The 22,792-nt window shown below is 57.2% G+C and overlaps 4 protein-coding genes across 13 annotated transcripts; 2 read left to right on the forward strand and 2 right to left on the reverse strand.

Annotated features, from left to right (window-relative positions):
* Positions 1 to 286: 286 nt before the first annotated feature.
* vamp1a (vesicle associated membrane protein 1a) lies at positions 287 to 3,735 on the reverse strand. The gene is made up of 5 exons (XM_086014012.1): positions 3,633 to 3,735; positions 3,058 to 3,178; positions 2,489 to 2,647; positions 1,421 to 1,472; positions 287 to 719 (listed from the first exon to the last, which is right to left on the reverse strand). Coding segments are annotated over exons 1-5 (351 nt in total). The 5' UTR covers positions 3,635 to 3,735; the 3' UTR covers positions 287 to 702.
* A 1,864-nt stretch (positions 3,736 to 5,599) lies between these two features.
* LOC147131785 (uncharacterized) lies at positions 5,600 to 12,611 on the forward strand. Of its 4 annotated transcripts, none has more exons than XM_086014297.1 (10): positions 5,602 to 5,860; positions 8,021 to 8,058; positions 8,192 to 8,227; positions 8,846 to 8,951; positions 9,720 to 10,070; positions 10,820 to 10,975; positions 11,098 to 11,267; positions 11,694 to 11,816; positions 11,882 to 12,004; positions 12,095 to 12,611. In XM_086014297.1, exons 1-10 carry the CDS (start codon positions 5,833 to 5,835, stop codon positions 12,293 to 12,295), a joined length of 1,332 nt encoding a protein of 443 aa, XP_085870423.1. In that variant the 5' UTR covers positions 5,602 to 5,832; the 3' UTR covers positions 12,296 to 12,611. The 4 variants fall into 4 exon arrangements, with proteins under 4 accessions (XP_085870425.1, XP_085870427.1, XP_085870423.1 ...); XM_086014298.1 differs by having other exon boundaries at positions 8,846 to 8,942; XM_086014299.1 differs by lacking the exon at positions 8,192 to 8,227 and having other exon boundaries at positions 5,600 to 5,860.
* Positions 12,314 to 16,349, forward strand: LOC147131786 (tyrosine-protein kinase STYK1-like). Of its 2 annotated transcripts, XM_086014302.1 has the most exons (10): positions 12,314 to 13,041; positions 13,783 to 13,829; positions 13,986 to 14,168; positions 14,246 to 14,479; positions 14,760 to 14,965; positions 15,140 to 15,208; positions 15,366 to 15,568; positions 15,642 to 15,682; positions 15,862 to 15,958; positions 16,023 to 16,349. In XM_086014302.1, exons 2-10 carry the CDS (start codon positions 13,784 to 13,786, stop codon positions 16,216 to 16,218), a joined length of 1,275 nt encoding a protein of 424 aa, XP_085870428.1. In that variant the 5' UTR covers positions 12,314 to 13,041; position 13,783; the 3' UTR covers positions 16,219 to 16,349. The 2 variants fall into 2 exon arrangements, with proteins under 2 accessions (XP_085870428.1, XP_085870429.1); XM_086014303.1 differs by lacking the exon at positions 16,023 to 16,349 and having other exon boundaries at positions 12,816 to 13,041; positions 15,769 to 15,869.
* Positions 16,276 to 22,489, reverse strand: LOC147131787 (polyhomeotic-like protein 1). 6 transcript variants are annotated; one of them, XM_086014294.1, is made up of 14 exons: positions 22,161 to 22,489; positions 21,344 to 21,474; positions 20,997 to 21,113; positions 20,722 to 20,844; positions 20,454 to 20,606; positions 20,290 to 20,350; positions 19,337 to 20,058; positions 19,127 to 19,238; positions 18,884 to 19,047; positions 18,705 to 18,798; positions 18,540 to 18,627; positions 18,132 to 18,300; positions 17,784 to 18,006; positions 16,276 to 17,595 (listed from the first exon to the last, which is right to left on the reverse strand). In XM_086014294.1, the coding sequence occupies exons 2-14, from the start codon at positions 21,467 to 21,469 to the stop codon at positions 17,444 to 17,446; spliced, it is 2,304 nt and encodes a 767-aa protein (XP_085870420.1). In that variant the 5' UTR covers positions 21,470 to 21,474; positions 22,161 to 22,489; the 3' UTR covers positions 16,276 to 17,443. The 6 variants fall into 6 exon arrangements, 5 of the variants coding, with proteins under 5 accessions (XP_085870420.1, XP_085870422.1, XP_085870419.1 ...); XM_086014296.1 differs by having other exon boundaries at positions 18,726 to 18,798; positions 22,161 to 22,487; XR_015082043.1 differs by lacking the exons at positions 21,344 to 21,474; positions 22,161 to 22,489 and having other exon boundaries at positions 16,276 to 16,830; positions 17,257 to 17,595; positions 20,997 to 21,337.
* Positions 22,490 to 22,792: the final 303 nt, after the last annotated feature.

Below are 22,792 nucleotides of genomic sequence, written 5' to 3' on the forward strand. Positions count from 1 at the left end.
CCTTACCAGTTACCGCCCTCATCTGGACTGGAGGGGAGTTGAAGGAATAGGCAGCAATACTGCACAGAAAAACAAAAGGAACTGAATCATCAATAAATCAATTGTATGACGCTAAGAACTGTGTTCAGTTTCTTTGGAACAATGATAGCGACGAAACAAAAGTATTAAGCATCAAAAACAGAGAGAAAACAAAAAAATATTGCTGAGAAACCATTGCAACAAATAAATAATTGTGACGAAACAATAGCGACAAAAATGATCGCGACAAAAACAATCAAATCAATAGTGGTATTGGTTGTTTAATTTCACACTTGATGGGTGGGCAGACACTCCACACACACACACATACACACACACACACACACGCACACACACACACACACACGCACACAAAAACATCTCTATACAAAGATTAAAAGTCCTTTTTCCACCATATGCAGAATCTCCTTGAACAATCCGTACAAATGAGTTGTTTCTTTTGGGCAGACAGGAAAAGGTCAACAATACAGTCATCACAAAGACTGGCAGTCACAATTTTCCAGCTGGCTTGCAGGGCGGAAACGGAACCATTTCCACGTCGGCGCGCCTCACCGGCCAAATGTTCCCCATCAGCCATTGCAGGGTGCCTTGCGAGCGGGGCACTTTGCGAGGAAGACGTCGGGCAAGAGCAGGACGGGGGGGGGGGGGCGGGGACGCTTCGGCTCAGTAGAAGAAATACACTGAGGACGCAGAGCACAGGACACCATTTAGTGTGTGCGCGTGTGCTGCACAAACGCCAGGATGGCACATTCAGAACGTCTAAAGTCTTCAAACGTCGTCAAGCCGCACTCGTGTGCCGCGGACCGACAATCTCGGCTTCAGCTTGTGTGATCCGTTTTGTCCCAATGCCTCGTTTTTGTCTTTCGTCGCCGCACATGAAAAAAGGCTTCTGACGTCACGGGTGGATCGCGTGTCTCGTTGTAAATTGAAGTAACACGGCCGCTGTAGGCCGATGAACAAAGGGAACATTTACGTAGCCCGCTGTCCATAATGAGATGGAATGAATGATTTGGAGGAATTGAGGTTCCCTCTTTGCCCTGAAAAGAGTGGGCCCATTTAACCGGGCATTTTGCTACGGTTGAATTTTTGACGTTCAACGTTACACTTTTGCTTCTTATTGTATTCAAGCAGACTGCCGGCGTGACGCGTTTCTTTGGCGTCCACGACGAGACGGCGGACGGCACAAGTCGACTGAGCGTCGCCACCCGCACAACAGCGCAAACGTTTTGCATTCAACGGGGCCGCGTTTCAAACAGGGCCACGTTGACACGCCCTCGTTTGGCTTTTGCGGCGTTGACGTCGGGTGGTGCTCTCCTCTCACGTCAGCCACGACGTCGTCTCAATAACGTTTGGGGAGAAGGGAGGCCCGCAAAAGACTCACTGAAGATGACGCCAAACAAGATGAGGCCCACCACCGCCATGATGATCATCATCTGCAACAAAGACACGAGCCAAGCGTCAAGGCCGGATTTCAAAGTGACATGGGCATGGCGGGCGGGGGTGGGGCGGGGGGGCCTTCGGATTACCAGGGGGCGGGCGTGCGTGCGAGATTACCAAGGGGCGAGAGAGGACCCGTGTGTGCGGGCGTGTGCGTCATTGTGTTCTTTGGTGTTTGTGCGCCGATGTCGGAATCACGTCACAGCTGTCCGCTTAATCCTCGCTCTAATCCCGATTGGGATTTCAGACTTCCTGCTCGCTGATGTGAGCCGCCCCCGACTGTCGTGATGGGACGCTTCGCAGGCCTTGTGAAGGGGCGGAGCCTCCCCATAGGACCGATGGATGGATCAACGCGGACATTTTATACGGAGGTGGCAAAAGTACTCTACGTACTTTACTCTATACAGGTAGAAGTACTTCCAAAGTGTTAAACCGGCGAGTGGTAAAAGACGCCATTCTGATGTGACGCCTTGAAGTAAAAAATGGCAGAGGGAAATGTCCTTCAAAGCCCTTCAAGGTCAAAGTGAATCCATACATTTGTTTCAAAAGACATTCAACATGTTTGAGGGGAATTGCTGAAAACATTCAGGGAATCAGAACTATGTAGAACAGAGTTAGCTAGCTAGCTAGCTATGCATACGTCTCCCCTTTAGATAGTGTGGCTGCTTTAGAGCGCCTTGTTGTTGGCCATGAGTGCACGTCGTCATGCAGTGTAGGCAGAGGAGGAAAAACAACGTCTGATGTGACCGCCAACTTGTGGACCGGGGCTTCGGGCTGCCGTGGACGCTTTCGAGTGCCTCGTTGTTGGCCACGAGTGCAAGCATGACAGGTGGAGAAAAACGGAAAAGCAAAGGGGATGGACTTTTTATTTGAATTCCACTTGACAGCCAGCATGTGGGGTGAGACCCTGGGCTGGCATAGCCGCTTTAGAGCGCCACGTTGTTGCCCTGTCCGATGCAGTGCGCCCACTTGTATACATGTTGAAAAACAAATTCACGATGATGCCACACACCTTGCAGTTCTTCCACCAGTACTTGTTTTTGAGCTTGGCGGCGCTGCTCTCGAACTGCGAGGCTCCGGCCTGCAGTGCGTCGGCGCGGTCATCCAACTCCGACAACTTCTGGTCGCGCTCCAGGACCTTGTCCACGTTCACACGCATGATGTCCACCACCTGTGACCGCATGAAGGAAAAAAAAAAAAAAGTAGTCGTTCAAAAGAGCAGACAATCGGCTCTAGCGGACGGCCCTTTCGCCAAGTTGTGCGTTCGGTCCACGTTCACTGTAGTTGCATGACATGAAAATGCTACAAAATGGTGTCAAAGCTCTACTTTTGTCTTAAAAAACTCCTCAACTCACTTGAGGACAGTTTCTTGGCATTAAGATGATACAGCGGCTGAATTCACAAACGCCCAACCGCAAATTTGTGGCGGTTCACTGTCGTGCATTTTCATCTGAACCTGAAATTTGTTGAGCATCCCAAACTTTTTGTGAGGAGCGCGCTTTTCGTGTCAAGTTTGTGAAACTGGCAGATGACGACGTCAGCAGCCACGCCAACGCGTGACGTGACGGAAGCGTCGCTGACCTCGTCCACCTGCGCCTGCGTCTGCTGCAGTCGCCTGTTGCTGGTCAGGTTGGGGGCCGCGGCCGGAGGCCCCCCTTCGGAGTCGGGGGCTCCCGGGAGTCCTGCTGCGTCAGGAGTAGACCTGCGGGGGGGGCGAAGGGGGGTCACGGGACAGGACGGGGCAAAAGTCACCTGGACAGCCGGGTCAAAACGCTCTTTTTTCTTCCACATTTCATTTGTTTGCATATGTTGACAAAGGTATTAAAATTTTCCACTTGACTTTTTGGCTAAGCGGCGGGAAGCCACATCACGTGACAGGGAAGGCCCAATGATGTACGCTACTGATATTGTTCGACAGATTACATGTGTGACACAAATAAACAAGCAACATTCGCACAAGGGCGACATGTCAACACGCCTAAGCAGTCAAAACATTTCCAAAGTGTTTGCAAACAACAAGACGAAAATGGAGCGCAGTTTGACGGGCAAATGACGTCACGTTCAACAGGCACGCAAGTCAACTTTGCGCATTGGATTTTCATCTTAAACAACGACGAAACGCGTGGAAAAAAATGTTCAAATGATGCTGTACTCACATCTCGGATGCGCGACGATGAGACAATCCAGGCCGGGACAGACCGCGAACGAGGGAGGAGGAGGAGGGGGGGGGGGATCTCGGCGGGGTGAACAGTCAAATGCAATCTGGGAGGAGGGCAGGGCGCGCATGCGCAAATGCACACCAACGCCCGCAATGAAGTCTCAATGAACTCTTCAACAATTCCATTGGAGAACATAAAAGTCTCCTGTCAACACATATTGTTTTTTTTCTTCACAAGACCCAAATATCTTCTCCACCTGAGTGTTTTCTTATCGTTGTCGTTTGGTTTCTGCCATCAAATTGATCACCTTTCCTCTGCCGCCACCTGCTGACTCACGTCTGACATTGCATGGAAACGACACTTATTTTTTCTTGCTCTCGAAACATGACCACTTTTTTATCTGCAAAACGTCAGACGATTACGATTTCTTGAAGTATTAATGATAAAGATTGTGTTTTAGTTGTATGATTATAACTTTTTTTTACATTTCTTTTCCTCAATTTTGTTACGACTGTTAAAAATCGGGACCTATACTTGAAGAGCCAAATCCTCGTTTGAAACCCGAGCTCTCACATTCTGACACTTTTTTAACGCAATTTTCCGTGAACAATTTTCCGTCTGTACTGGAAGAGATGCTGAGTAACTCAGAGCAAGACCAAGAGGCAGAGAAGGTGCCCAAGGCATCTCGGGTAATAGTCATCGTTCTCACGCTGTAGAGTCAATTGATGCCGGCAAGTATTGTTGGATGCTCAGTTCGGGGTCGAGGCTGCTCCGTGCATTCAAGTGGCAATCGCAGGAGGGTTACCATGACAGCTCGGCTCATTTTTGCTCGCCAGTCCACGCCGTTTGCGTGCAATGTTAGCACTGAGCAAGCGCACTTTGGTCAAGGACACTTTTTCGGTGAGCAATTTGGCGTTTCAGTGCACAATGTTGACTTCTCCTTTGTTTTTTGGTGTTCTGGGTGTTGACAGTCAACTTGAAGCGGGAGCGACAGCTTGAAGCATGCACGCTCGACATCTTCTTTGTACAATTGTGTGAGCGAGCGAGTCTTCTTTCGGTGTCCTCCAAAAGATGCTCTAGCACATACGATGCTTTCTTGAGAGCCAGAGGTGGACAAAAAATGAATAGCTCTTTCATTTTTGGTGGCTGGGTGTTTCCCGGCGAGACCGCCGCCACCCTCATCTTTGTCCTCGTTCGTCCTCTGACGCACTCGAGCAGCTGTGCACACACACACACACGCGCACACTCGTCTATAAATAGTTTGCGTTTGTATGCCGAAAGGTTTCTCTCTCCTGTCAGCTCTTTGCTCGTCTCCTCCTCATCCTCGCCGTCGTCTTCGTCCTCACGCCTGGCAGTGAGTCATCTTCCACTTGCGTTTGAAGCCAAGCGCCAACTAGAGGCCGGGCATGCGCACTGCTCGCATCCGTCCCTGCGCGCGTGCATTTTGGACAGCGCTTCTTCTCAGGTCAGATGGAGACAAGAACCTGAACCGTGGCCGGTAAATGTCACAGCGCATAAACAGAGGTTCCTTGGCACCAAAATGCCACAATATGGCGGCAAAGCACCACTTTTGTCCGAGTGGCAATCACCTAAAAGTGGTTCCTTGAGTCTAGGATGCCAGAGCACTACTTTTGGACCGGTCGCCAACCGGTCCACATTCTGCACACAGCCCAGACTCAAACGTCAGAACTGGGAGGCAGACGTGCAAACCGCTAGCGCACCGCGCTGTCTATATACGCTACTCAAGTAAAAGCTTCCAAAGCACAAAAGGCCAACCAAAAGTTGGTCACTCTTCATTTCTAAGTTCATTGAAATGACCCCCCCCCCCCACAAGTTGTCACCATGGTTACCAGTCTTCGGCTTGATGACGTCACGTGCGCGCCATGAACCTCCGCGCTTTGGCATTTTCGTCAACGCATTCTCATCGCGTTGGTCTTTTTTTGGGGTCGCGTCTTCTGCCGCGCATGCGCACAGGGGCGCGCGTGACCACAGTGGGGCGTGGACGCGCGGCGCGGCGCGGCGCGACAAGGGAAGAGCGCTGCGCGCACGCACGCACGCACGCACGCCGCCTCGCAGTCACGGCGGAGGAAGAAGCAGAAGAAAAAGAGGAAGAGGAGCGGCGAGGAAGAGGAGGAGGCGGAGGAGGAAGATGGACGCGATTCCCGCCTGCACGCCGCGCGCGCCTCACTAGGGCAAGATGGGCTGCATCGGATCCAGAACCATCAGTAAGACGCGCCACCATGTGCTTGTTGCGGGGGTGTGAAAGGAAAGGACGCGTGTGCACAAAGGTGCACAATGTCACGTGATGCCACCTCGCGGGTTTCTTTTTATGTGCGCGCGCGCGCGTGAGTGCGTGCGTGTGAGTGTGTGGGCGCGCGCGAACAGACAGGCAGGACGTGCGCGTGAGCGAGAGAGACCGCCGTCTCGACATGCAACCTAAGGTCATTGCACCCCCCTTCCCTCTCCACCTTCCCGCATGGCTCTGACGTGCGTCACGCGGACACGTCATCAACTGGAGACGCGCGCACGCCCACACAAGAGCAGGATGAGTCAGAATGGGGTGCATGCGCGCAAACTCAGCCTGAACGCGGTACATGCAAGGAGGAAAGACGCACCGTGACGTACGCGCATCTGCTTCAGTGCAGAGGTGCGAAGCGCGTGTTCGGGGGTGGAGGGGGCGGGGTCGGGGGCATTTTGTGGCAAACGTGACCTTTCACTTTTGTTTTCTCATAAGGCCGTCAATTAGCGGCGCAAATGTGTTCATGTCCTTAAAGGGCGGAGACGTCACGTGGTTCTGGGACGTCATCGTGAGGTGTGCGGGCTCCAATTGAACACTCGCTTGACCTGACTTGAACTTTTTGTCATATTGCTCCTTAATTTCCTTCATCATCATCATCCTGTTTTTTGCCATCGTGTTCTTCGTCGTCATCGTCATCATCACGTGACGTCGCCGCGCTGGCTTTGTCTGCCGTTGTGCGACCTTGTGGCGTCTTTTGCGCTGGCGGGTTTCGGGGCCGGGCTTCGTGTTTTAGTCTGCTTGTTTGCTTTCACTGAGGTTTTGCGGTCCCATTTTTGCTTGGACCCTCTTCTTCTTCTTCTTCTTCTGCAAGCAAGCAAGGCCGTCATCTTCCTCCCGCCCTGACGCAGGACCGCCCACCTTCTTCTTCTTCTTCTTTGGAGCCCCGCCCACCGCGAGGATAGAATTCCCGCTTCTCGGAGGTAAAACGTCCGCTGACTTCCGGGCGCCGGCCGACCGAGGCTATAAATAGAAGACGGAGGTCAACCGGAGGAGGAGGGAAAACGCGACGGCAAATTTGGGTCAACTCAGCAAGCTGGCATCTTGTCGCGCGTCCTTTCCCGAGTCGCTCCTCTTTCCTGTCCCGAGTCCCGCCTCCAGTGCGCGACTGTCTCGCGCGTCTTCCACCCTGTCAGGCGTCCTGTCAACAGACTTGTCGCCAGTCCCGTTTCAGCTGCTTCTTGTCCCGTGTCCCGTCCTGTCTGGAGTCGTCTCTCCACAGTCTCCCGTCCTGTCCTGTCCTGTCCTGTCCTGTCCTGTCTCCGCTTTCGTGTCCCGTCTGGAATCCCGTCTCAGGTCCTGTCACGGTTGCGTGCGCAAGTGTTTGTAAACAAGACGCTTGCAAGGTCAAGAAAAGGCAGCATTGCGCCTTTGACAGTCTGGCAGGCAGGCGGCCGGCAGCATTTCATGAAAAGGACAGCCGGGAATGTTCGGCTTCCCTCTCAAGGGCGCGCGCACGCGGACACACAGCAACGCTCCCAAAGTCGCACTGACAGCAAAGATGGCGTGCGCGTGGGCCGCTGGTACAGAAATACGCCGCGGACGAATGCGTGACATGGGCCCCGCTCCTTCGCTTCCATTTTTCCACCTTGTTTTGCTGATCTTGGAGCGGCCATCGATCTTGCTCGGCTTGGCTTTGGAGAGCCTCCGTCCTCAGATCCCGCCTCTGCGTGTGCGTGCGCGTGCGCGTGTTGAGTAAACGGCCTCCGGCCTCCCCTGAGCTCCTTCATGTCAGATGTAGTCACCGAGCCCGACTAACACCGCCGCACCTTCTTCACGAGCAAGACCTCATCTCACGCGCGCACGTCGAAACGCACACGCGCGCAGTGTTGAGGAGGAGCAGGCATTTGTTTACCTTTTGGTTTTTTTTTTGGCTTCCTCCGTTGAATTCGATGCAAAGCGTCCATCGAAAGCCGCGCTGGATTTCGCCGCCATCGATGGATGCTGAACGAGCGCGAGGCAAACGTGAAATGTGATTTTCTCTGCGCCGGCCCTCGCCATCCTTCCTCGTCTTTGCCGCCAGCGTGCCAAGGTCACACTTGAAGGTGACGTTGTCGTTCATCTTGTCTTCCTTCTTGTGTGTCTCCAGCAGCCGATGCGGTGCCGGTACGCAAAGATGGAGAGCAGGTAACGCCTCTCCCCTCTCGTCAATATTTCCCGCAAAAGTTGGCATGTCCTTCACCTTTGCTCTTTTCCTTCCTTGCCTCCTTCCTTCCTTCCTTCCTTCCTTGCTGGCGCCCCGGCCCGTCTCCCCTTCCAGCATGGGCGTGCCGAGTTTTCCTGGGAAGGAATCAATGTGAGTCTCCTCGCGGGAATATCTTCACCTCCTTCTCTGCTCCTTTCTCGTCCTCTCCCGACCGAGCAAAGAGACAAACAAGCAAAGCAAAAGCCAAACTGGCGTCTTTGTTTGGCCTTCAAGCCGACATTGGCAATTCTCCACCGTGACAGCGAGCGGCCCCCAGCCTTTCTGGCAGCCGCCGGCCGGCATGGCCGCCAGCCCGTCGCTTGTTCACTTGTGTCGTCCGTCCGCCTCCAAATTGTCTCCAAATAAAAAGTGAGCGTCACATCCTCCAACATTGCAAGTCGTCGCCGCGACCACCTCGTCAGGTTGATGCCCGTGCTGCTTGGCCGCACAGCTTGTATGGGTGGCAATCGCAACTTTAATTTTGCGCTTAGCTGTTAGCATTAGCGCCCGGGCTGGTCTTTGGACTGCTTTTTACACACACACATTTGTAGTGCCTCTCCAACGCACACGCACGTGACGCCGGACAACAAGCGTCGCCTTGCATCGGTCATGTGTCCCCTGGCGCAAACGTTTGCTAGCGTTAGCACGCGGGCTACTTTGTGCTCCCGTGCCGCTCATCTTCTTCTTCTTCTTCTTCTTCTTCTTCTTGTTTGTGGCTGTCGCCGGCAGCTGTCCATGGAGGACACCACGTCCATCCTGCCGCGCCTCAAGAGGAAGTCGGCCAACTCGTACGGCATCGGCGCCCTGGCCAAGTCGTCGCTGACAGGTGTGTCAGGTGTGTGTCTGTGCCGGTAACGCCTCCCCCATGTTGCTCGCCTCCGCCCGCTCCTCCTGCGCTCGCAGCTGTTTTGCGGAGACTCGGACGGGGCGGCGCCGAGCCCAATGCGGGTGGCCCGGCCCGCTTGGGTCGCGTCGTCTCAACAATTTTCAGCGCCGTCAAAACTTGCCGGGCGAGCGGCGGAAGGAGGAGGCGGAGCTAGGAGACAACATGGCCACCCCTGTGGGTGCCCCTCCCCCAAAACGCGCACGCACCCTCCTCCATTGGCTGATGTCAATGACATCATCATCGCGGGCCCAATCAGACACAGCAAAGCAAACCTCTGCCGCTGGAGTACAAAGTTGTTATTATTCTTTGGGGGGGGGCGTCAGCACTCACTGGCTCCTTTGCCCACGTTCACAAGTCGTCCACAATTCCATAAAACAACAAGGTCCGTGGAAATGAATGGAACATTTCCCTCAAGCGTTGAGCCATTTGTGTGACACGGACGGCATTCAGAGCGTTCCAACTTCAAACGGTTCTGCGCAGCCACGACACCGTGGCAACTACTCATGGCGTTTTGGAAATTGCCAGATTGTCACAAGAAATCGAGAGGCATTTCGCTCCATCTTCCGCATTTCTCCACGGTTTGTAAGCGTTCCAACTTCAAGCCTCGCAACAATTCATTTCAGCTCACGTTCATCTCGTCCGCATCGGCTTGCAAATTCGAGCCAAGTTCCGCCCCGGCCCCCGCCCCGGTGACGCCGTGCGCTTGCTGACCTTCAGGCGTGACCCGCTCCATGAAGGACAAGGTGACCAAGCCCACGGCCATGGCGCAGGGCCGCGTGGCCCACATGATCGAGTGGCAGAGCTGGGGCAAACCTTCGGCGGGGCCGCCGGGCGGCGCCCCCCGGCGGGAGACGGAGCGTCGCATGGAGAACGACGCCTACAGCGACCTGAGCGACGGCGAGAAGGAGGCGCGCTTCGCCGCCGGCATCATGCAGCAGCTGGCCATCTCCGAGGCCACGCTCTTCGGCTGGATGTCCGCCGACGACGAGCCGGCCGACGACGACGACGCGTGCCGCGGCGGCGCGCCGCACCTCGCCGACGGCGACCAGGGCTGTGTCACCGGCAGAGGTAGGCAACCGGCGCGAAACCGCGGCAACAACGCGGCACTCGGCCAAGAGGCGCACCAGCGCAACGCAGAATGGCGCTCTTCTGCTAACGCGCCAAGATGCCACTAAGAGCTAAGTTTAGCCTGGGTTGTTAGCAGAAGTTACAGAAAGTCACATACACAGCCCACTTTCAGTGTTTTTGTTTCGCTAAATCAAGTCATCTGAAACAAGCCAAGCAAAGCAAGTTGCCAGCAAATGGAGACATTTGCAGCCGAGCGTAAAGTCCGCGCGCCAGCCGGCGGTCGCCAGCCGGCGTCACGCTGGAGCCCATCTGGAGCCAAATGTCGGGCCCGGCGGCCAAGGACGTTTGGAGGCCGCCGCTGCGAGCGCCGCCGGTGACGCGCGCGCCGCGTCTGGCTGGTCGGCGGCCTGTCACAACCAAGGCCAAACGTCTCCAGCAGACTTTGGGAAGCAAACGGGAGGCGTCATTTGCCAGTCGTGCACAGCGTCAAACTTTTCCCTTGGGCCTATTTGGACCAAAGACACATTTGCATGTGTGTGTGTGTGTGTGCGCATTTGGGGGCTTTTGCCCACACGCAAAGCAAATTTGGAAAACTTCATCTAGAGTGACGTTTTGCTTTCAAAATGACAGCGCTGCGTCATCTGGAAACGCATTGCGGGGCGCGCCCTGGGGCGCTCGCGATCGGGACAATTCAACGAAGCTAACACGCTAACGCGCACTCGTTGCTCTTCTCTTTGTGTGCGTCACAGACGGGGCGCCGCGCAACTCCTCGGCAGACGTGTGGCCTCACACGTACGTGTCGCAGGGCCTCTACTGTCTGTCCTCGTCCGACGCGTGGGAGCCGATCACCAGCCAGCCTTCGGGCGTGGCCTCGCCGGCCGGCGGCTCCTTCGTCGTGGCAGCAGGTGGGACGGCCGCCGGCCCGTCCGCAAGTTGGCGCGTGCGAGCGAGCGTGCGTGCGAGCGTGCGTGCGAGCGTGCGTGCGAGCGTGCACGCGCGCGGCTAAAATGGCCGTGCGTCTTTTCAGGCAGCGGCGCGGGCGTGACACCGTCGGAAGGCTACGAGTCGACGACGGTGGGCGCCTTCCTCCAGCAGCAGCAGCTCAGCCTCCAGCAGCACAGCCAGCTGCAGCAGCTGCAGCAGCTGCACCAATACCAGCAGCAGCAGCTGCTGCTGCACTACCAGCAGCAGCAACAGGTGGCGCCAGCGCCATTCGCATTCCCTTCAAAGACATTTTCAATAAGTGGCAGGTGACGTCAGCCGGCTGGGGGCGCCCCGCCGCGGTCCTGTCCGCCGTATGGCTTTGAAGAGGAGCTGGTCGATGCGCCCCCAGACCGGGACGACGTCACCAACCAAAAAAAAAAAAAGGAACTTCATCCTGCTCATCTAAAAATAGCTTTGGAAATATCTTTATTTTATGAATCTATTTTTTTGTCCTTAAGGATGATAACATGTTGACCGCCACCAGTGGTGCGGCGGCACCCTAGCGCCCTCTAGCGACCGGCAAACGCTAGTTCTGTGACGTGCGTCTTGCAATGAAGACGAACCGCTGCGCGTGCCAAACTTGATTCCGTCCATTTTGACTTACCCGTCTTGTCATGCGTCTGTCTTGCCGGGGGTCAGTCGCTGCATAGCACCTCCCATTCCCTCCAGGCCACGCCCAACAGCACCATCCACAGCCTGGGCCCGCCCACGCACCCGCGCCTGGCCGACCTGTGGGGGGCGGCGCAGGCGGAGGCGCACCAGGTAGCCGGCGCCCCGGCCCGAAGGCGGCGGACGCCTCGGCCTGACCGCGTCTGCCTTCGTTGCAGGCGGAGCTGGTCGGGCGGCTGGCGGAAATGGCGAGCGCCGGGGACGAGATGGACATCAACGTCTTTGGCTACGCGGAGCAACGCGAGGACGGAGAAGAGGAGGAGGAGGAGGAACTCGCCAGGGTGAGCCACAGCGGCCACCGGCCTGCCGTCCGTTCGCGTTGTCGTCCGTTTCTTTGGAGCAGCAGCAAGCTCTCCTTCGTGTGCGGGCAGGCGGAGGAGGTCACGCTGACCTCGGAGGCCAAGCCGCGCCCCCTGACCCCGTCCCCGCTGCGGGAGGACACGCCATCCACCAGAGGTCCCAGCCCGGGAACGCCGGCCGAGAGGATCGCCTTCGACGTGACGCCGTGCCTCGTCCGGTCCACGGACGACGTGGGCCGCGCCGCCGACGAGGGCGTGGCGGCCAGCAACTGAAAGGAAAAAAAACCCACAAACAGTACAACGAGTCCAATTAGCAATCTTATCTCAATATTACTGAAGAAATAACTTGCAGGACGTGGAATATTAATCAAGCAAAAACAAAAAATAAACATTTTTGGGGACCAAAGACCAGCAGACAGGAAGTTGAAGCAGCAAAAGCACGGCGGGACAAACACAAGCTGACAACAAGCGCAAGAAGGCCGGCTCGGCCGTCTTCTCAACTTCCTGCCGACACTTTGAGTGCTCGCCGCAACGTTACAACATATCCCGTTGCTTTTTATAATAAAAGAGAACAACGCAGACGACAGCGCACGCATGTCTTGCGTGTGAAAAACGCATCGGCAAAACAAGCACAGTGGAATTTCACTTTGTGATGATTTCGTTTCGTCGAAATGTTGTCCCGCTTTTCAAAAGTACATTTGGGAATAAGGTCGTAACATACTGACACAAAAAGACGGCAAAAAATCTCTGACCGGATTCCGTCATTCAGCAAGAATAGCTGGCAGGGTTCGTCGTCGTCTTCGTCGTCGTCTACGTACTGGCCAAAGGAAGCCCTTCCATGAATCAGCTAGAGCGTCAAGGTGTGCGCTCAGCTGATGACGTCACATCAGGTCACGCCTGCAGGCGGGCGTGCCGCTGGGGTGGGCGCGGCCAAGCTCAGCCACCGCAACGCACATTCCGGCACTCGCACGGCGGCGTCCTGACGTGGGAACATGAGCGTACGCCGACCGGTCGTGAAGGTAAGGCGGCCAGAGCGGCCATTTTCTTGCTAGCTCAAGGCCACAACGCGTCGACGTGGCTCCTGACAACGGCAACAAACTTTTTGGCAGCGCGTGCTGTTGCGCAAGCGGCTCGCGTCAAAGCGCAGGCAAACCGGTTCTGTCGCATGCGCGCTGTGTGAGAGCGGCTTTGTGCTGCCTGTCCATCTTTAGTTGTGTGTCTGTGTATTTCTACATGTTTGTGTATATACATATGTCCAGGTGTGTCCACGGTATACGTCTGAGTGTGTCTGTATTTTGTGGGCGTGTGCCATTCTTGCTCAACGCGATGACATGGGACGTCAGGTATCGATTGTGGACTTGGTTAAAGGTGAGCTTAGGGCACGGCCAAGCGCAAACAAAAGGTGCGGATGAAGAATTTCAAATATCAAACCAAAAACAAAGCCGTGACTTCCTGGTATGACGGCATCGCTCCTGAGGGGGCGTGTGCTGCTTTTGTTGCCCCGGGCGCCGGCCGGAGAAAAGCCCGTCGGGAAATGACAATTGTCGCATTGAAAGTCAGCGGCGCTTGTTGCTTGGCACTTCCCATGAACCTTTCCTGGCGCCGACGGCCAGCGCTCCCATTTTCAGCCGCCATCAGTCGGCACTGTTGGCAAGCCTCCTCCACGCGACGCTTTTCCAAACATTTTTGGCCTGTAAGACGCTCCGAGCAAAGCGGTCCGCGCGACGTCCGAACTGAAGTGCACCGTTGTCCCATTGCAGCATGTCGAGCAACACGACGGCGTGTGCGCCCGATGACGACCTGTGCGGTAAGAACTCCAGATGTCCTCCTTCCTTCTTTTCTTGTGGGACTTGGAATTGCGGCTCTCCTTGCCCACAGGCGAGCGCGTGCGGCAGCAGCTGAACGGCTCGCCAGTTAGCGTTGGGGCGCCGCTGTTTTTCAGCGTCTCTCTTTTGCCGCGCAGCGGTGGCGACCTATCGGCTGGACGTGATCGTGGTGCCGACGGTGCTCCTGCTGATCAGCGCGGTCACCCTGGTGATCATGTTCGTTTTGGCCTACTGTCACCGCGAGAGCGCCTCCGCCTCGGCCCTGCCGCGCTACAGCGGCTCGCCGCGCAGGCGGACGCGCCGCCTGCAGGGCATTGACGGTAAATGCACAACTGAAGTGAAAAACCCGCCAAACTGGCAGTCCGTCCCAAAATGTGCATTTTTTTTCGGCCTGTAGCGCCCCCTGGCCTGGACCCGCTGGAGCACGAGGAGGTGCCCTTGGCCGTGCACAAGCGGGCCGACGGTGGCGGCGGCGGGGCGGCAAAACCGCAGGCCGCCGCCTGGGGGCGTCTGGGCGCTTTCGGGCAGCTGGCCGAGCTGCCCCCGACGCTGCCCGTCACCGGCGACGACAGCGTCCGCCTCTACCGGACTCGAATGGACGACAAGGACGTGGTGCTGAGGGTGCTCAAAGGTGAGCCGGGGGACGGCGGGTCACAAAAAGCAAGGGAGAGGGAGCTGGGACTGCAGAGCGCTCCACAATTGGTGATGTGCTGACGCTAACTGGCAAGCAGTCTGTCGTTTGTCCCCGCATGCCCTGGCACTGGCCACTGGCTGGCGAGCGGTCAAGGGCGGACCCCAACCAGACTAAACGCTAGAGAAAACCAACAAGTCTTACTTGATTATGGCCGGTGCAGCGGTTGTGGTTCAAGCGTCGCCCTGACGACGGTTGGATGCGACTTCCTCCTTTGCAGACTCGGCCAGCGGCGAGGAGCGGCGGCGCTTCTGGAGTTTCGCCTCGTTCGTGTCGGGTTTGGGGCCGCACCCGTTCCTGCCGGCCGTGCTGGGCGCGGCGGGCGGGTCGCCGGCCGCGCCCTCGCCGGCGCCGCCCACCCTCATGGCGGTGGAGGAGCTGCGACACCGAGACCTGCTGGGCTTCCTGTGGAGGTGCAGGCGAGCGGTCAGTAGACGTCGCTCGGCGTTTGGCTTGGGCGCAAACCGTCGATGCTTGGCGGAGCCCTTCGAGTCACAGTCGGCCTGTGAAGGCCACGCCTCGCTCCGACCCATTGAAAGCAAGACGAGCGCCGGGCTGAGCCACGCGGAAATGATTCTTTTGTTTGTTTTCTGCGTGCAGGAGGCCTCGGCTTGCCACATGACAGAGAAGAGGCTCTTCGCCATGGCAACGCAAGTGGCCTCGGCTCTGGTCGGTTCCCGTTTTGCCAGTGCCGACAAACGTTGATTGGATTTCTTTCGCAAACCGTGTCATTTCATGAAAAAGTCCGATTTGGAGTGTTTGGGCGGCGATGTGTACATGTTGCGGGCGAACGTAATTGTCATGATCAAGTGCGCGTGTGCCTCAGGAGTACCTGCACGGCCGGCGCTGCGTCCACGGCAACGTGTGCGCCCGCAGCGTCCTGGTGGGCGGCGACCTGACGGCCAAGCTGTGGGGTCTGGGCGCCGCCCACCGCCGCCAAACGTCGAGCGAGGCCGCCGCCGGCGAGCTGAAGAAGTGGCAGGCGCCCGAGGTGCTCGACCGCAGGGACTTCAGCCCCAGCGCCGACGTGTGAGCCGCAAACGTCGTCCGCGTCAAACGCCGCCAAACTCGCCCGAAGTAACTTTGCAAACTCCTTCGGCAGGTGGTCCTTCGGGCTCCTGCTCTACGAGATGGTCACGTTAGGTAAGCGAACGCAAAGTCACTCATTGGTTTTTCCACACAAAAAGTTGAAAAGATTTTTTTTCTTTTCCACTCAACCCCACCCCCAGCCCCAGTTGGGGGGTTTGATTTTTTTTTCTTGAAAAGTCACATTTTCTGAAAAAGACACACAAAAAAAACAACAACTGAGTGCATGCGTGCAGGTGAGGTGCCGTTTGCGCAGCTGCGGTCGTCAGAGCTCCTGCAGCACCTGCAGAGAGGACAGGCCCTGCCACGTCCGCCCGGCTGCTCCGGCGCGCTGTAAGTACAGCTAATGCGCTAACGCGCTAACACGCGGACCGACTGACTCCGAATGGGCCGGCAGCTTCGCCGTCATGTCGTCGTGCTGCCGGCGGGACCCGAGGCGCCGCGTCACCGTGGCCGCGCTGGCCCAGGCGCTGCGTGCGGGCCAGAGGACGGCCGACGGGCGGACGCTCATCCGGGCCGCCGCGCCGCTGGACATGGACACGTACCTGCGCCAGGCCGGCTACGCCGAGGCCTACAACTACGCTCTGCTCTGACTGCACGCACGCACGCACGCACGCACGCACGCACTTGACGGCTAAACGGACAAGAACTGATGATGCTGATGAAGTTTATTTGAACACTGTAAATACAACACCCAGTAGTTGATTACATGAGAGCTTTTCAATATCCTGAGTGAGAATTTCTTCTTTTTGCTGTTGATTTTTTGGGGGCCGTGAGAGCCTTTCCGTAGTGAACATGGGTGACCCACGTTCCAGTCATATGCGTGAGACTGTTTGAGTCGTGGCGCTCCACAAAAGGTTGAAGGTCCCGCGAGAAGATGAGAGTTGAAAGGGAAACGGGCAACAATGGCGAGCTGCCAGTCAGTCCGCGATTTGGACTCGGGTCGTCACGGGCGAGTCGGCCGTGCGCGATGAGGGCGAAGCGGCGCTGCCGCAAACACGCGACGGCCCAAAGGTTTGAGCAGGACATCCAAACGTGACCTCCCAAGCGCGACAAAAAGAAAGCGGGCTGAAAAGAAGCCTTGGAGGAGGCCTCGCTGCTGGGCCACACACCTCCAGCTGAGGAAAGCGTCCAAAGTCACGGCGCTCGGCTCCAAGACCGCGTCACGTGGACGGTCCGAAGACTTTGGGCCGGCGCAGTTGCAGCTGGGAAAAGGAACGGACTGCTCACCACAAAATCAAGTTTGTGGAAAACATTTGCTGACTGGAAGTCTGGAACAGCGATATGAGCGCAGAAAGAGAATGGCACTTCTCCACGTAGCGTCCCTTCCTCAAGTCCATTTAGCTTCAAGCTAACACGCGCTGCAAAGCACCAATGAAGGGCTAAACGAAGAGCACGGACCAGTTGACCTTTTTCCATCAACACAAATGCACATGCATAATACGGCCATGTAGACACGAACCAAGACGACGACGACCACTTTGACCACGACTGTGACTCCAGTAATGTTAGCTGTTCTTTGAAGAGGATCAAGAATATGTTGAAATATGCATTGATGCTATTTGTTAGCCCACCTAGTGCATTTTGCGTTGCGTGCGAGCATTAAGATAGTGTTCGCTCAAAATACACACCGTGCAATTTTCCTTGTTTTGCTTCCGGCAAACTGACTAAAGGGTCCGATGGGCAGTGGTTCCCAACGCGGCTTTTGTCTTTGCTCCCACAGCAAGGTGACACCAAAACATTGAGTTCACTTTTGTGGGCCACCAAACGGGTCCTGGGGAGCGGTGGCAAAGGTGAAGGTACCGTGCGTGTTGGGGCTCATTCCCTCAGGCCGTGGATGTGCGCGCAGATCTTGAGGGCGGGCCCCAGCTTGATGTTCATGGCCGACACCAGGTGCTCCTCGCTCAGCAGCAGCAGCGCCTGGCCGTCGATCTCCTGCGACAGGAAGAGCGACGCCAGCTTCTCGCAGCCTGAAAAAAAGGCAACCGGCAGCCGCGGGTTACGGAACGCACGCGCGTCCCACATCCCACATTTAACTACCCCGCAAGCCGGAAAATGTGCGCGTTGACGTCCACCCCCCCCCCCATTTGCTACCGGTACCTTTGAAAAAAAATAGGGGGAAATGGCTTTGCGTGGAAGTGTTTGAAGAGCCGCCCACCTTGTAGCGAGCAAATAAACCGCGACACTTGGTCAACACTCCAGTGGGCGGGGCTCGAAGGCACAGCGGCCGTCTCGTTGGCGCGCGGCGGTGGCGATGGTGATAACGATGATGGGGGCCGACGGCGGCCGGACGCCCTGGACGAAGCGGGCGAGAGGGACACGCCCTCCTCCTGCTCCTCGCCGCTGGACTCGCTGTCGGAGCGACCGGACGCGGCGCGGCGCTGCGGTGGACAGACGAGCAGAACCGTTGGCAAGGTTTGGAAACAAGCAGAAGACGGCACCGCCGGAACGTCGTCCTTTCCGCCGACACGTCGCACGTTCAAGTCCGCATTGGCTCCCGTCCCACCTTGACCGGAAGCGGCCGGCCGGCCTTTTCGGCAGCGGCGATTTCTGAGCCGGTCCGCCGCGCCAACTTCCTCCTTGCTCGCATGTCGGCCACGTGGCCTTCGTCCTCCGAGTTGGACAGGTGGCTCGGATGCTCCCAAGATGGCCGCCTGCCAAAGGCGAGCCCGCACCTGCGGAAGCGCAACAGACGAGGTCAGAGTTCCTGGGCTCCTCCGATCGGTTTTCTGTAGAAGGCGGCCCACGAGCGGACCCTCCAGTGGTATGCAAAAGAATCTCTGCCCAAGTATAGTTAGGCAGGATTGAACTGTTTAATTAAGATCGATTGGTTTTGAACAATTATTTTGGAACATTTTTTGGCATATTTGTATTGAAGTACAGGATTCCTATTGCGCAAGCAAAATGAAAGTACCTCTTTGCACACGAGATGGAGCAGAACCTTTTTGTTCCTGTGAACTGGCCGGCGGGCGCCAACTTCTCACAGAACTGGCACTTCAGCACTGCGGGGGAGGGAAACGGGATGGGAGGGGGGCACGATGTCACTCACACGCGCGGCTTTTAGCTCACAAATACGCACCGGAAAAGGGTTGGAAATGACCTGTTGCCGTGGTTACAGAGTCGCCGTCACCGGCGAGGTCTTCCCGAGCGGAGTCTTTGCCCGGCCCGCACACCTGTCAGTCAAAGATGAGGGCCATATGCCGCTGAAAAGCTTCCGGTCGAGAGCTCGGACGCGATGGCACGCCGCCGGGAACTCACGGCAAACGGCCGGCCGCCTTCCTGGATGACGAAACCCTCGATGACGTGCGTCAGGACGTGCGGCTTCACCACCGCCCGGGGGGGGCCGGCCTTTTCGCCCACGCCCCGGGACACCGACCGCGAGGGTGGCGAGGAGGAGGGAGTGGCGGGAGGGGCGGTAGAACCTGCAAGGAAAGCAAGGGGAGGAGTCAAACTGATTCTTGCGGAACTTGTTCTGATGGCCGCAATTGGGGTGGGTGTCACCGGCGTCCATGTTGGCCACAGTTGCACCGCCATCGCGTAACGGCGGCGGCGTCCGACGGCCGGCCGAGTCGTCGGCGGACTCCAGCTTGCGCTTCGGCGCCGCCTGCTTGCTCTATGGAAAAAAAGGCAATTCAAGTTTGATTGACACATGTGTGGGTTTGATTGACAGCCTGTCACGTGTCCGCTGCGTTGACTTGAAGAGCATCTGACCTGCGCAGCGAGACCGCCGGTGGCGTCGCGACTGGCGGGCGCCCCCGTCGGCCCTCCTTGCACCTTTGGTGCCCGGGGAGCCCAAGTCGGCCCGGAGGCGGCTGCGAGGACTCCATTGTGACTCTGACGCTGCGAGGCCAAGGTGGGCGGCGCTCGGCCCGGGACGCCGCCCTCCCCGGTGGCCACCGTGGTGAGCGGGCTGGACGATCCGCTGGGGATGGCGACGCCCTCCCGGCCGCCGCCGCCGCCGCCCCTCGCTGACGCTAACGCCCGGTCACTTCCCAGCGCGCTCTGCCGGGCGCCCACAATCTGAACGGGGATGTGTGGCGTCCGCGGGGGGGCGGGCATAATGGCCGGGGGGGTTTTGGAAGGCAGCCGGAGGGGCAGGCGCAGCCCCTGCGTGGGTTTTGGCTGTATGGGGACCGGCCCGTCGGCGTGAGCCACCAAGCTGCCGGCCGTGCTCTTCTGCAGAGGCTGGACCGCCAAGGTCTGCGCGCCGCCCGCCGTGGGCTCGACGCCGGCCGTGCCCAGCGGGTACGGGCCGGCCCGCGGGGCCGTCAGGACCGAAGCGCGCGCGGCCGTGCCCGCGGCGAGGGTCCGGGTCCCGCGAAGCGCCAGCGGCTGGGCTTTGAGCTGGGCGGGCTGAGGGTAGCTGGGGACCTTGATGGGGGCCGGCGGCGGCTGACTGGACCTGCTGGGGGACGGGACCAGCGAGTGGGCGGCTGGACGTGGAGAAAACGTGCATCAAACCTTGCGCATCAAAAATTGGGCAAACTAAAAAGCACCTACACACACATCGCTTTTAATTCGATGATTAGAAATGTTTTCTCTAGTCTAGTCCGAGCTACTAGTTGCAAGTTAAGGTTCTCGTTGCACGACTGATGACATACTGTGTGTATGTGGCGTGCGTCTCTGCAACAACTCCGTCGATTTGACTTCCTGTTTTCGCTCACCTGCGTGGCTCCTTTCGGGCGCCTCAGTCTTGGGACCGGAAGCGCCTCTCAAGTTCTGCACCTGGAGGAGATGCACAGACGCGGGAGAGCGCGACCTTTCGTCAGACTGCAGGCAAATCTCTTTTCTGCAACGCGGACAAGACTTTGGGGGCGGGGCCACCAACCAGCTCGCCATCCGTTTGGCCGCCGGAGGAGGTCGTGGCCGTTACTTGTTGTTTTTCGGGCGGCTGAGCGACGCTCGCCACGGCGGTCGGCGGCGCCCCGCCGGGCATGAAGATGAGCTGCGAGGGGAGGGGCGCGCTCAGCGAACGGTTGACCTGTGGCAAGGAGGAGTCGGCAAAACGAACAAAGTCGATTGCCCCAAAGGGAAACTTTGAGAGACCTCAGCTTGAATAGAAGTCAGCAAATAGATGAGGGAAGCCTCAGACGCACCCTGAGAAACATCTGACCGCGCCCGCCCGCCCCGCCGCTCAGGAGCAACGACCGGCTGAGGGTGGACGCGGTCGCCACGGCGACGGGCCGAGTGCCGGCCGTGGAGGAGGAGCCCGACGTCACCTAAATGAAATAAAAACCACAACAAAGTTGGAGTGAACAAGATGAGCTTTCATGTTTTCTACTGTCCGTCAAGGAGGTCGTCTCGGCTTTCCACGGCCGGCCTTCTCGTAAGCGTAGCGCGCAGACAGAGGGACGGGCGGGCGTGTACGCACCTCGACCTGCTGAACCACGGCCAGGTTGCGCAGCTGCGCTTTGTTGATGTGCTGCTGCAACATCAGCTGCTGGAAGTAGTGCGCGGCGTGCGGCTGCCTCTGGAGAGCCTGCAGGGCCTGGACACCGACAACCGCTCGCCAGTCAGTCCGAGGCCACACATGGGAAAAACAACGGACCGTTGGCGGGCCACAGACACACATGATGACCATCCAAATGCGAGCATTGCCGATGCTCTGATTGTTGGCCTGCTGCATCACTCACTTGGATGCAGCGCATTGTGGGGCACGCAGGCACGCACGCAGGCACGCACGCAGGCACGCACGCAGGCACGCACGCAGGCACGCACCTGCACCGCCTGCCGTTCGTACAGCGACATGGAGTTGATGGCCAAGGGGCGGGGACCGGTCGCAGGTGCAGCGCTCTCCTCGGCCGAGGAATCCCGCCGTTGTTGCCGCTCGCTGTCCGTCTCCATGGTTACTGAGGGCAGACGCAAGTGTGGTGCGATTTTTACTTTCTGTAGCTGGACTTGACATCTCTGCTTTCATTTGGGACAAGAAGCTAATCTTGGAACTAGACTCCTCTTTCAGCGGCAGAGCTTCTGTCTGGACTAGAGCAGATATCAGGGACATGATCCTTCTCTTGGGATTAGACCATGTTCTCCTATTTGGGCTAAAAGCTTCACTTATGACTAGAAAATTGTCTTGTACCTTCCCTTGCTACTAGAACCTTCTCTCAGCATAAGACTGTTGTGTCAGGGGTTAGTACCTCCATTTAGGAATCAACATTCTGTAGTATATTCTCTCAGGTGTATTACACGAGAGACAACAATATTATATTTATAGTACAGTATTACTGTACGAGATACGATTCGAGTCCTAAGAAAAGAATCTGTTGGAACGACAATCATGTTCTTTTTCTGAAGTTCAGTCCATTGACTTTCGTTTGGCAACAAATCTGCCACATGCACTATGGCGGACGCGTTGACGTCTCGCATTCACGGCTCAACGCGCGCATGAGGCGTCTCGGTACCTGTCGGGATTTGCGCGGCTGGCGACGAGGAAAGCGCTTTCCTAAATGTGACCACCACCACACGCGGCTAACGTTAGCTTGCCAGCTAACTGGCTAGCAAGATAGCATAACCAAAACCGGCATCGGCACCGAACCTGCTAGCTTGCTGCCAAGTGGAAGTCCGGCGGCTCGTCGCCCTTCCCGACGCCGCTCCTCGTCCGTCTGCCTGTCTGCCTACCTACCTGCCTGCCTGCCTGTCTGTCTGCCTGCCTGCCTGTCTGTCTGTCTGCCTGCCTGGCTGCCTGCCTACCTGCCTGCCTGCCTGCCTGTCTGTCTGTCTGTCTGTCTGTCTGCCTGCCTGCCAGGTGGCGCGTCGTTCCTTTCGGTTCCGGTTGGTTTGCTCCGCTGGACGGAACCGGCCGGCGGCGACACATCGGCGTCTGGTGACGGCACGGCCACGCCCACTTTTCAGGACGAAGGAGCCCGAGTGGAGCCGAGCGGGCGTCGATCGATGCCACCCATCCATAGCTCCGACCGATGAGTTGAAAAGCGGCAGTCTGACTGACAAGTGTCAATCAAAACTGAGCAGCACTACTCATACAGGACCCAAAGAACCCATTCTTGGTTCGCTCGCGTTAGTAAGACCAAGAGGTCAAATAAGAAATTCTGCACAGAAAAGTATGTGATACTTTCACAAAAACAAAACCTTGTTTTCTGTGAGGAAAAAAACATCGTAATGAATTGAGAATCAAATTAAGTTTTCATTTTTTTAATTCATCTGGATTAA

Source organism: Filicampus tigris, chromosome 18 (assembly GCF_054856515.1).
Source record: "Filicampus tigris isolate MCC_2025a chromosome 18, RoL_Ftig_1.0, whole genome shotgun sequence".
Taxonomy (NCBI): Eukaryota; Metazoa; Chordata; class Actinopteri; order Syngnathiformes; family Syngnathidae; genus Filicampus; species Filicampus tigris.